Source organism: Onychostruthus taczanowskii, unplaced genomic scaffold (assembly GCF_017590055.1).
Source record: "Onychostruthus taczanowskii isolate IOZ18803 unplaced genomic scaffold, ASM1759005v1 scaffold98, whole genome shotgun sequence".
Lineage (NCBI taxonomy): Eukaryota > Metazoa > Chordata > Aves > Passeriformes > Passeridae > Onychostruthus > Onychostruthus taczanowskii.
This window is the reverse complement of record NW_024507879.1, coordinates 1,612,349-1,625,502: the sequence shown is the minus strand read 5'-3', so window position 1 is coordinate 1,625,502 and position 13,154 is coordinate 1,612,349. Positions and strand designations below refer to the sequence as shown.

At 50.4% G+C, this 13,154-nt stretch overlaps 1 protein-coding gene across 1 annotated transcript in view; it reads right to left on the bottom strand.

Moving 5' to 3' along the window:
- Positions 1 to 9,132, bottom strand: part of LOC121348091 (hexokinase-1) — a 37,254-nt gene extending 28,122 nt beyond the window's left edge. Inside the window, exons 1-2 of the mRNA XM_041427282.1 lie at positions 8,968 to 9,132; positions 2,490 to 2,652 (exon numbers count right to left, since the gene is read on the bottom strand). Of these exons, the coding sequence (XP_041283216.1) occupies positions 2,490 to 2,652; positions 8,968 to 9,030 (226 nt within the window). The 5' untranslated portion in view covers positions 9,031 to 9,132. The remainder of the gene's footprint in view (positions 1 to 2,489; positions 2,653 to 8,967) is intronic.
- Positions 9,133 to 13,154: the final 4,022 nt, after the last annotated feature.

Genomic DNA, 13,154 nt, shown 5'->3' with positions numbered 1-13,154 from the left:
GTAGCAGCATTTAATCTGTGCCTTGTAACACCAAGGTGCAATCGAACCTGCTGCGAATTTATTTGGACTTTGAAAGCATTTTGAATTAGCTTGAGGTACCATTCTGGGCACTGGGGACTGAAAAACCTCATGGCTTTTGTAAATTAAACAACTCTGAATGAAGGGGAAAAAAACTGTTAACATCAACACCTCCAGAGTGTCTAGAATTATTGCTCACAAACTCCTTGTTGAAAAAGAACACAAGCACAGATCTGAAAGTAAACAACGGTATTTTTCTGAATAGTCAGCTCCCATAATAATAATTGGACTCAGAGGAAAGAGCTTACAAGGCAGTAATTAGAGACAGGCCAGAGAAAAGGGCAGGCTTTCAGCCTCTGGCTTTTACGGAGGGACAGCTGAAGGCAGAAATTGCCATCTTTGGGCACATCAGCACAGCCACATCCGTGAGGGCCCCCAGAACCTTTGGGAGGAAGAGGGGAGGGGCTGTGCACCTGTCCTGGCTGCATCCGTGCCATGGCTGTGCCAGATGTGACAGGCACACACGGTGAGTCAGAGAAAGAAATGCCACAACGCCCCCTCACAGCAAACATTGCTCATACCTGGGCTTAGAACATGCCCTTTCAGGGGGAGAATGGAATAGCCCTGCCTGCTTTTCTAACACCTGTCCAAAGGGCTCTAGCCAGCTACATACACACATCACCACTGGGTTCTATAGAACTTGTCCTGGGCAAGGCACTGCCTTGCTCTAACCCATGCAGCAAAGCAATGCCAGCAGTGTGCCCAGCCTGGAGAGGCTGGCAGGAGCCAGGCAGGCTCAGGAGCAGGAACTGAGCGCCCTGGACACAATACACGAAGTTCTTTTTTAGGTAGGTGTGTAATGCATGATCTGAAATTAATGCCTTGACACACAGACACGCCTACGCACAACCAGGGCTGCTCACTGCTCCGGCTCCTCCTCGGTCCCAGCAGTGCTCAGCAACCTCTCACACCACTCCTGGCCACGTGCAGATCCCCTTCTCCTGGGCCATCTCTAAGTCTTCCCAGACTGCATGATGGAACAATTTTCAAAATTATTTGACTCACTGCAAGTGGCTCAGGTTTGATACCGTGCAGTGCCTGACAAGGCAGGCGGGGAACTGGGGACAAGTCACTACTCAAATGAACTCAAAACAAATATCAGTGAAAAAACAGGGATTTTGGAGCCAGTAGAAATGCTGGGATTCCACACGACAGCCCTCAAGTCACCTCATGTGCAAACCCTTAGTGCAACCTCTGCCTGTGACCCAGCTGTGTGTGGCAGCTTCTGCCTTTCTCAATAGGCTGCAAATTTCAACACAACATTTCAACATAACAGCCAGCAATGCTAAAATAAGGGAAACAGAGGATTCAAATACATTCTCCCTTTGGTTTTCCTCAGACAGCAAATCACATCTCAGCTAAGAGCTTGAGATGGCAGAAAGCAACAGCAAAGCAATCAAAGAATTCCACCTGCCAGAGAGCAGCACCAATTTACACAAAGCACCTGGCCTCATGTTCTTTCACCAATAAATTCTCGATTCTAACTCAAAAAAAAAAATCCTCAAAATAGGTAATAACTCTGTTACACAGTTCTTAAAATTTCTGCACACAGGTAGGCACCAAACTTATTAATTTGTGGTAGGCACCACACTAGTTAAGCAGCTCATGCTACATGAGAGGGAAACCCAGTGTTATTACTAAATAATAAATACTATTATACAATGTTTATAAATACATTTAGATACTCTATATATGGTATTTTTTACAAACACATACTAATTTTTAAGTAATAGAGGCAATCTTGGTCTCAATTACCAACATAACACCTTTTTGGTGTCTGATAGCAGTTTGTGCCACTTTTATCTGGTACAGTGGGCATGGAAAAAATGAGCCCTGCATCCAGATGGAAAAAGCTTAGCACACCAGAGCAGCAGCTTGGAGCACGTGCTACATCCTCCTCGAGTTCTGTGAGTTTTCCAGCAAGGCAGTCTGGAAGAGGAAGCTACAAAATGCAAAATGAATGCCAGGAAACTCAAATTCAGCTTGTAATGGCTCACAGTTCCACTGGGGAAAAAGTAAGAAGAGGAGATGTTAAAGGAAACAGCACATCACTAAAAGCCACTGTGTTTAGGACACTAGGTCACATGAGTGTGAACTGCATGAATCAAAAATCATTCTATGTGAAGTATTGATTGTTGGCAGACAGGTCTCAGAGTAAATGTACTGAGTGACAGTGAACTGACTGCTAGGAAGGGCCTTTCCACTGGCATCAAAATGACAAAGGAATCACAAAACCTCCCAGCATCTGAGGGGAACAGACCTGCACACAGAGGGAAGGCTGCCTTTGAAATCCTATCTGGGCTTGCCAGGAAGCAAATCCCTCTTGTTCTCAGTAGGACACTGTGCATTTCTAACAGGTTTCCACAAAGCACACCATGCTTACTATGGAAAACAAACCCTCAGCTGCTTACCTGAACCGTCAGGAATGGACCTCACAAAGGTGGGAAGCATCTTCACTGCTGCTGTTGGGTTGAAATCCCTGGAGAGGCCATTCTTCATCTCCCTCCTGAAGCGAGCCATGACGTCCAACAGCGTTTCATCAGAGAGCCGCATGGCGTAGAGGTACTTGTCAATCTGGGGGGACACACAGCACCCAGCGTGAAGGGCTGCCTCTCTTTCACTGCAAGGATAGTGTGCAGCCCCAGCACGGCCCCAGGGCTCTGGCCAAGCTGACCACACAGTCACACGCTTCATGCCTCATCTTCTGACTCAAAATCATGGAGAAGATGCAAGCCTCCTGAGGTGAGCTCCATCCTACTGTCTTCCCACGGCACAACGCAGCCCCACATCACTTGGCCTCCTCACTTCCAAACAAAACCATCTGCCCACAGCCCAGACCACCACCTCCAGCCCTTGCCCTACTTCTCAGCTCTCCTGACTGTCCATGAGCTAAACAGCTGGAGCTAAAAACCCTCTTTTAGCACCTTGTCCCCGATGGGGAGATGTGGGTGTCAGGGGTGCTTTGTGTTTAAAGCCTTACATTGGGAAGGACTTGCCACAGTAGTTTTGGGGCTACATCACAGGCTGAGAAATTATTTTAGTGTAGCAGACCACTTTTGTTATCCCACTCCAAAGCTATAATAACCAGAGGGTGTGGAAAGACAGAACTTGACTGTGAGCAGATGGTACCTTCCTTCTCAAGACAAAACATCAAATTAAAAGTTGTTGACTTCTCCCTTGCGGCTTCCAATGACAGGAGCTTGCTTTACCTCCGTGGAAAAAGGAGGCAGTTCTAGTTTTCCAACAATATTGCTTTCCATAATATTACAACCATCTTCACTGTCAGGAAGACTGAGAGATGCTTTGATGCCTGAAAAATACAACATGGCCTTGAGGGGTTCTTGCCAAACACACCTCCCACCCTTTTTACCTCAGTTGCCAGTCTATTCTTGCCTTGTTTCTTTACCTGCCTTGGAAATTTGGTTCCGCAAATGGCTCAGATCGAAGCCACACCTTTGGGATCACTTTTGCTTGCAGCTTAGCAAGACAAAAAATAAAGCCCTGCCCATGTTTTCTGTCCTCAGCAAAACTGGAAAAGCCACCTCACTATAAACCCCAGGCCAGCTCTGTGCCAAGGCTCCCCCTGTCTCTTTGGCTGCTCTGGAAGCCCTGAGAGCAGCTCATCTCCAAGCTGGCATTTGAGTCTTACAAGACCGAGGCCACAAAAAACCACTTTATGTAAACCACACGCACACAAGCGTTCCATATACCAGGGACTTTGAGATGGGAAGTGATGAATAATGCCCTTCACAAAGGAAATGCAATCAAAATCTCATTAAACCCTAAACAGACCATAAAACAAGCGCCAATCTAATTGCTCATACAGAAAGCACTCCTGCCCACCCTACTCAAGGTCTCCCCAAAGGCAGCGTCTCCCTGAGCCAGACACCCTCCTGCCATGACCCAGCACTTATTTACACAGACAGGCAGAAGGCATGGAGAGTGCTGCTGGGCACAGTATCCAGCCTGATCCCCAACCACAGGGCTGGGGGCCAGGCAAGCCTGGACCACAGGGGACCCAGCCAGAGGCTGCACAAGCTGTGAACTTTTCAACGTCGTTGCTTGCAGAGGAACAATACCATGATTGATAACACCACGATGAAATGAGACCATGCATTTTCCCCACGAACCGGTGACGTGACGGTGCAGGCGTACAGCTGAAGGGCAGAAGAGCTGAGCTCAGGTTCTCTGCAACAGAGGCCAAATGCAAGACCCCAGGGCAGCATCCGCACATCCCTGCTGCCTCCTGCGCCGCCCTGATGGGCCGCCAGCCCTTCACAGCACCAACCACAGCCAGTCACTGGCATCATTTCACACCAAGAATAAAATCCTGGATGGGATGTGCCCTCTCTGCAGCCCCAAACGCCGTGGGCATGGATGCAGAGTCTGGCTAAGCAAGAAGGTCTCTCCTTCATGGCAAACCCTGCCGTGGTTTTTTTTAGCAGAGTGTGTAAAGCCATGATGTCAGAGCATGAGGATACTCCCTTTAAAAGGAGGGGGGGAACCAACCTCTTTTTCAGGCTGAGCTCTCAGCAGCCCACGCTGCCGCTCAGAGGGCCGATTCCCCAGATCTCCCAGTGAAAGCTACAGTAAACACCACTCACAGTCAGACCTCACCGTGCAACTAACACACCCCTCTACAAAGCCCCACTGCTGCATCCTCCTCCCGAAAGCAGGGCGGAAGGATTCCCGCTCACCGAAAGCGCTGCTGTGAGCGCAGGTTGTGGCGTTTGCACAGTCAGGACTGACGAGCCCATTCTCCCCACCTCTGCCCCTGTGCTGCCCTCAGCAGCGAGGGAAAACGGGAGGGAGGGCTCTTGCTGCTGCCGCGAAAGACCAATGAGCGCTGCCAGCGCCCTTACATAATTGGGCTGGACGCTCCTGCACGCAGGGAGCATCGCTCTGCACGGCACCCAGGCCATCCATCTCCACCGCCGAGATTCCCGGGGCGGGGACACCGAGCCTCTGCTTGAAAAAAGTCACTCCTACGTGTTACAGCTTCCAAAACCAGGAAAAACTAAAAAAAGAAAATAGGGGGGGGGGGGGAAAGGCAGGGTTGGTTTTTTTTTTTCTCCCTGGCGGGAAGAGGGTTAGTCATTCCAGCAGTGTGGCAAGCAAGGGAGTAAGTGCAGCACTCCAAGGGAAAACTCCCAGCAAATAGCCATAAATAACTTGAGGCGGGGGGGCTGGAGGCTGGATTATGGGATGGAGGTTTAATAACTCCCTGCTCTGCCGGCAATAAAAGCCGATCACAAAGCAAATCTCAGCCGTGTGCACGGGGAAGCTGTGGAAAGGCTGCCCAGGACAGACAGGAGCAGACCCACTGAGGCTCCCGTGGGAGACAGGTGCCAGCTCTTCCCAGGCGTGGCAGAGGGCAGGAACAATTTCAGACAGACAAGGAGCAGAAAACACTCCTTTATTTAGCTGCCATCTCAGAGTCACCCCCAAGAAAGGGCATCTTCCCAGACTGCCACTATGGGAGTCCTCCAAGAGCTCAGTCACTTTTTTTCCTCTTTTTCTCAAAAGAGATCAAAACAAACCAGAGACAGAGTCTGTGAGCAATTTTTTAAAAATAGGATTTCGTCGTCTGAACCGCATTCACGTAATTTTTCCTGGTCACGTAGGAAAGACGCAGTTTGTACTTGGGGGAAAAGAAGTTTCTGAAAATCCAGCAGTTGTGAATAATTATAAATGAAACAGGCAGCACTAAAGGCTTAAACCTAAGGGCCATTCCTTAAACACATGCCTCATTCCTGGACACTGACAGCAGTCAGTGGTATCCAAGAAGAGAACACTCCCACAATTTCAGAAATCATTAGCACCTATTTTACTGACACAGACTTCATGCCAAAACCCTTCACCATGAAAACATTTTTCTGCAGAGCTAATCATACTCCTTTCAGCACGAGGAAGATTCATCAGGAGCCAAAGCAGGTTAAAACAAGTAGTTTAGACGTTTTGAAATTGTTTGTGCTCACTTATGATTTATCAGATCGGTTCCTAAAAAGCCTTTATAGGGGCGGGTCACCAATACAGGGCTCTTCTGGATACTAGTTGTTACATTTTATACTCCATTCCATCACATTTTTTTCAAGGTTAAACATCTACATGTCACTCCTGGATGGCAAGACCTTTTTCTTCACTCAGGTAAGACAACAAAAACATATTGTTCCCCTTACAGACAGAAACCAGGCAACACCTAGAGGCTCCCTTTGCCGGGGCCAGCTACGGCAGGTACAAACCTGTTGGGAACAAAAGGCAGTTTTACAAAGCTCTCCCGCACATGGGCCAGTGGCACAGCATGCCAGGCACGCTCCATGACTCCCTTACCCCTCAGGATGGGAGCCAGCCCTTCGGAGAAAGCGGGGCCACAGCTGAGTTTGGGCCAAGTCCCATGTCTGAGCGAGGATGCTGAGCTCTTGCTGCTCTCCCCAGAATGTCACAAACACTCAGGCAACAGATGTCTGCAAAAACATCTGGATAATTTAAGCTGCTTGGACCACATGTGTATTCACACAGCACAGGGCATCACGCACTGCCAGCTTGCTGCTGCACACTCAGGTGGCATGGAAGTGCCATTACGAGTGGTTTCACTGGAAAATGCTCCCTTGCAGGGGCCACAGGGTTCAGGCCATGAACAACCCCCGCCACCAAATCTACACCTCCACCCTGCCAGGACTCACCTTGAAAAACATTCCAAAAATGACCAATTTTTTGAAAAACCACACTGAAACTTAAGGGGGTACGCACAGACCCAGCAGAACCAGTACAGAAGCACCAGCTCTCCAGCCCCATCCATGCCCCTCCACAGGCTTCCCACCGTGGAAAGGCAGCTGCAGAGCATTACAGGGATGGGAATTCAAAAAAAAAAAAAAAAAAAAAAAAAAAAAAAATAAAATAAAGTCACAAGAGAAGAAGAACATTCAGCTTTGTCTTGTCAGTACTTTTAACCCATTCACAGCCCTCCTGTGACCCACAGCAGCATTCTGAAGGTGACCTGCCAGCTGTGCCAACACACGCTGAGCCGATGTGCCGGGCCAGCGAGGCAGAGGAACAGCCACGGCATCCAGGAGCCCCACGGGGCAGCACGGAGAGCAGGGACAACGCCTTGGTTGGCAGCCCTGAGCCACAGGCACGTACCCGCAGAAAGTGCTGCTCTCCCGGAAGCGGGCAGGAGAGGGAGGGACCTGAAATGAAGCCGAGCAGGCACGTATCCCTAGGAGCAGCGCACTGATGGAGCACAACCTCGTGAGCAGCACGCCGAGAGGGAGCAGGAGCACTTTTACCCCACGGAGAAGCAGGGAATGGAGTCCACCAGCTCCCAGCAGCCGTGGGGCAGCAGAGCCTCTGGCTGCCACAGACATCCTCCCTACAGGACAGCCACAACTGAGGAGGCTCAATATCCGTTCCAAAAGGACACAAACAGGAAAAGATGTCTTACATCCTCTAAAAACAGTAGCCTGCTTTTCTGACTTTTCAAATGGGTTTTATTTTTTTCTTCGCTTTTCCAGACAAAACCAGCTTGATCCATAAGAACGCTTTACAGCTCCCTGGCCAAATGGTTTCCCATACTGTCAGACAATAGCAGCCCCATGGTGCCAAACCAGCCTGCAATAAATAACCCCCAGAACACCGCAGAGTTTCTCTGTGCCTTCCCCACAGCCTTTCTGCTGCCCCTCGGCCACCACATACACTCGTGCTTATCTTGGCCTTCTAAATATAACACAGCGAGGCAGAGAAGGCCCCAGCCAGGCATGCACGCCTGGCACCAGCACTCACAAATCCCGCAGGAAAAGGAGCACAGTGGGCCTGGGCACCAGCAGAGGCACGCATGTGGGGCCAGGAGGTGCAGGACGCTGCAGGCTGAGCAGAAAAGCAAAAGACCCAAAGCACGGAAGAAGACATAGAAACCATGGGAAGCTGTGTCAGGAGTGGGCACGGCTGAGCCCGTCTCAAGTGCGGCAGGGTGGGTCACCCACACACTGGAGCAGGGCACAGCCAGAAGCCCAAAGGGATGAGGTGCTGTCCTCCTGCTGGGGAGATGCTCAAGCCCCAAGAACACTACAAATCAATACTACTGATGCTGTCATTGAGGCTTTCCCGAAATATTTTAGGGATGCCTACAGCCACACGCCCAGGTGGGTCACACGGCGGCGCCTGGGGAGGTGGCAGAGGGGAAGCCTCGCTTTCCTGACGTCAGCCCGACTCACCGACATTTGCAATTATTTTCCCAATGCGTGTCCCCACATCCTAGCCCCAGGCTCCCCGCTCCCTACAGCTCTGCAATATGCTCAGCCAGGACCTAACTGCCATGTTCTTATTTATCCTGTGCTCCGCACCCTTCTCCTTGTGGCAGTGCTCGATCCCAGGGTTGTGCCAACCACACAGCAGCAACCACCTAATGCCGGAGGAAAAGAAGCCTATAGAAATGCTTCTTTTCAAGCCAACCGACAACCATTTCCTGTAAATTCCGATCCTGCAGCGGCACATAATTCAAAAACTGCCTGCTCCTCGCCTGCTGGAGCGGGGATGCTCCCAGGCATCCTCGGAAAGAAGGGAAAATCCCCTTTCCGGGGATGCTGTTGCCGATGAAAACCAGGAAAAGCCATCACCCCCACCCCTCACTGCCAAAGCCCCCAGGTCCTGCCGGGCCGGCCACTGTGCATCCATCACCCACACCTCACTCCCATCTCCACCGGCGACGCTCTGGAGGGTTTAAACGCGGGGTTATCCCTCCTTCCTCCCGCAGCTGGGTGGCTCTGGGGACAAAGCAACGAAACCATCGTGTGGGGGGAAAAAAATTAAAATATTTTTAAAACCATTTTTAAAAATTAAAAACCAAGAGGTGTGGGCGGGGGGCGGCCCTCGGCGGGGGGATGTTCCTCTGACCTTTTTGACCTGGTCCTCCTTCAGCTCCGTGAAGTAGTAGGCCAGGAGCTGGGCGGCGATCATCCTGCCGGCTGCAGCGGCGGCTCCGCGCACGCAGCGATGCGGGGCCCGGGGATGGCCGCGCCGAGCCCAGCCGAGCCGAGCGCCGCCCCTTCCTCCTCCTCCTCCGCCCGGCCCCGGCACGGCCCGGCCCCGCCCGGCGCTGTGCCGGGCCTGGAGCAGGACGAGGAGAAGGAGGAGGAGGAGGGCAGCGCCTCCCTTTACCTAGAGGGGCTCCACAGCCGCCATGGAGACGGGCTGCTGAGGGCTTCCCTGAGGGAAAAAAAAGGGAAAAAGGAAACAAAAAGCCCTTCTTGGTGGCCAGGGCCAGTGGCATCCCGGCCTGTGCCAGGGATAGTGTGAGGAACCAGAACCAGGAGCAGGGCAGTGATTCTCTCCCGTGCTCAGCACTGGTGGGGCTGCACCTCGAGTGCTGTGTCCAGTTCTGGGCCCCTGGATTCGGGAAGGTGCTGGAGCACGTCCAGAGAAAGGCAGCGGAGCTGGGGAAGGGTCTGGAGCGTAAATCTGACGAGGAGTGGGTGGGGAAGCTGGGGTGTGGAGCCTGGAGAAGGGGAGGCTCCGGGGTGCCTTCTCTCTGACTCTCTGCGGCCCCCTGACAGGAGGCTGCGGCCACGTGGGGATCAGGCCACAGGACGAGAGGACACAGCTTGAAGCTGTGCCAGGAGAGGTTGAGGTTGGGCATTAGGAGGAATTTCTTTACAAAAAGAGTGATTAGGCATTGGAATGGGCTGCCCAGGGAGGTGGTGGAGTCACCTTCCCTGGAGAGGTCTAAGGAGGGGTTGGAAGTGACACTCCATGCCGTGGCCTAGGTGCTCTGAGGCACAGGGTGTGATCCTTACAGCGATCCTGTGCAGGCCCAGCAGACTCTGATCCTTGCAGGTCCCTTCCAGCCCAGGATATCCTATGATTCCATGAAAATACGCTGGTGGAGAGGGCTCCTCTTCCCCACTATTTTGCCATGTTGGAGCGCATTCCCCTGCACCCCAAGGAGACATCCACCACCATGAGGGCTCTGAGGGCCACACGCACATAAGCAAAGTGACACAGGGGCCCTCCAAAAAAAAAGCTAAAGGCCAAATGCAGATGTCAAATGCCACGTCAGCAGCCCATGGGGCTCTTGCCTGCACTCTGTCCATGCACAGGGACAGGAACACACACCCGTGCAAAGGAGGAGGTGTGATTTGCATGCAGATTGTCTACCGCACTACAAGTGATTAAAAATCTGCCTCTTGAATTTCCTGCTTCCTTTTTAGTGCTGCTTTAATTAAATGGCTTCACTGGCCAAAATCAAGAGCTACTTTGGCAGGCACATCCTCCTTCAGACTGCCCTAGTCACTGCAGGCAGGGTGGGCAGGGTTTCCGTCTCTGGCTCCAAGCTCAGAGAGATTTTCATCACACATTTCACTGCTCTGCACGTGTTACTCCTGATCGTTTGTTTGCCAGGCTAAGGAGCAAACTGTGCTCCCCAGCTCGGTGGTGCTGCCCCTCTGCGGGCACAGGGCACAGCTGGAGCCCAGGGGTGGCACAGGGACTCGGTGGGGCTCAGCTGAATCACCCCAGCGTCCAGCAGCGTCACCCAATCCCTTGCACACACTGACCAAGCTCTCCCGCAGATGTCATTCCCTGCTCAGTCACGCTCCTCCTCTGCTGCTGGTCAGAAACTATCTTTAATTCCCAGCCAGGCTTGCTCCTGTTTTCAATCCATCTGTCATCTGCTAAGCCCTGTCTTTCATCTGAAATCACTCTCCTCACTCTCCGGTGTTGGCTTTCTATAAATACTCTGGAAGTAACCCTACACATTCACAGCTTTTGCTTCACTAGGTGAGACAGACTTCGCTCTTTTTGGGCTGAATGCTGCCTGATACCGCTCAATTCCCACTGGTTTTGTCAGTGGAGCTGCCTCTACTTGTGGTTTACAAGTGCTACTATCTATCTCCTCCTGCTCAGACGGCCCAAACACCACCCCACATGCACAATACTCCCCTCAGTTACCTTGCTGCAGGAATGCTTGCTCATTTAAAACACCTGGACACAAACTGGAGTTGTTTTCAACTAATCTTTGACCAAATAAAAGGAATTCAAAGTGTCCCCTCTGGCTCTCAAGGAATTTGAATCAGACAGCTAAAATACTCACAGCGGTCTTCTCTTTAACATGACACCTGTTGCAAGAATATGCAAGAGGAGGATGTTTGTTTTCTTTTTCTGCCCAAATTGTGACTTGGAAGTGAATTCAGAATGTCACTAAAGTGGCCTTTGGGTCCCTGGTCATTGGTATTGTAACGTATTTCCAAACTCAGAAACAACAGTCTCAGGTTTCCTTTAAGCTGCAGGAAGCAAAAAGTTCAAAACATCACTAGACAAGCCCTCTTGGTTCTGTGCAACGAAAATAAAACCTGCACACATCACAATCGCCCAAATAAACTGAAGAATTATGTCTACACTGGTGCAGGAGGGGGTTCATGTGACAAAGTCAAAAGCAATTAAGAAATGGTTAAACAAGTATTGCAAATAATTGGGTTTGTCTTCAGTTGTTGAGCATGGCATTCAGGAAGAATGCACTTGACAGAGTAAAAGCCACTGGAGAAAATGTAACAGTCCATCCAAGGCAAGAGCGCTGCAATATTTAAATGTGTGGTATTTTTAAACTGCTCCGTGCGAGGGTAGGAGCACATGACCAGCTTTGATGCAGTAACCAGCGCTGGGATGGATGAGCTTCCCCCCTGGCAGGGAGCTGGAAGGGCAGCCAGATATCCCTATGGACACCCCAATCTTGCACTGCCAGGTCAGCAGTGAGGCCCAGGGGCTGTTTTTGGGGGGGCTGGGGGAGCTGTGCACAGGCTGCCAGGGAGAGGCAAGCAGCTCTTCACTTCTGAGAGTCTCCTACTGCCACAGCACCCAGCCCTGGGCTTTCCCTTCTGCTTTACTGGAAGGGATCAATTCAGCAGCCAATTAATTACCAGCATCTCACGCACTCTGCCAGGCACCCAGCAGGCTATTTTGAAAACCACTGTCCTTTAAGACAAATTACTGGAGGTTGAACATGACACCTGATGACTTGCAGCTATTTTGATTGAGCTCTAATCTTATTGGCCCCATTTAACACTGCCCAAGTGTTTCAGCTGACCGAAGTAATTCTGTGAATCAGCTCTCCTGGATGTGGGTAAATTTTTTTTTCCCCCCAACTTTGCCAATTTCTTCATTAAATGTTCACTGCTCTATACAAGTCTGCATTCTGATTGAATTATACAATGAGGGGATTTTTTGTTTAAATCTTGTCACATAGTTTTGATGTACACAGCTGATAGGTGCTTCCTACTTTTGTAAGGAAAAAAAGTTCTAGTTGTGTTTGCTGGGGTTTTTTTTAGGTATCTGAAAAATGCTCGATCCCCTTTTCTTCCACATTGCATTTTCTTTTCATAATCCTCAAAGTAAAGTGAAAGAAAACAGCATCTCTAACAAACACTAAGTTCCCAGTTCTTGAGAGCAGTTCTGACTGAGCAGGGAAAGCTCCCATTCCAGAGCAGGAAACCAAGTACTTGCACAGAAGAAATCACCATTCCTTTGTGCTGAACTTAATGCAGAAGCTACTAAGAAAACCTAAAAGCAGGAGATAAATGAGTTTGATGAGCAATTCAGTCGAACAAGTTTAACCACATTATATGCAATTTCACCTTGCCAGGGGGCACAGCAAGCAGGCACTACCACACAGCCAGCCAGGATGCTTTCTTTCACATTTTCCCTATGGAAAACCCAGATTAGCTAGGAATGCCTTGAGGGGAGCTCATTCCATGCCTGGGAAAGGCCACTCCACGTGCAGACAGACCACTGTGCACTTTAAAAGAATGGTTTTTATGCTCCTGGTACAGCGTTCCAGGAGTGTGTTTCCAAAAATGTTTAAGGCAGGAAGACTAACAAGGGGTTTGGCCCATTCTTCTGGAGATGCTCCGGGGGAAGGGTGAGCTACTTTTTAATGAAGTCCCCTGTAGGAAATGGAAAGATAGAAACTTCCACAGATACTGAAGGGTTTGATTTGCAGCCTTGGAAGAAGCTTGGATTGATGCAAAAATAAAAGTGCACAAACATTAAGCAGAAAAATTATAAACTTATGTTTCTATAGCTATAAGTAA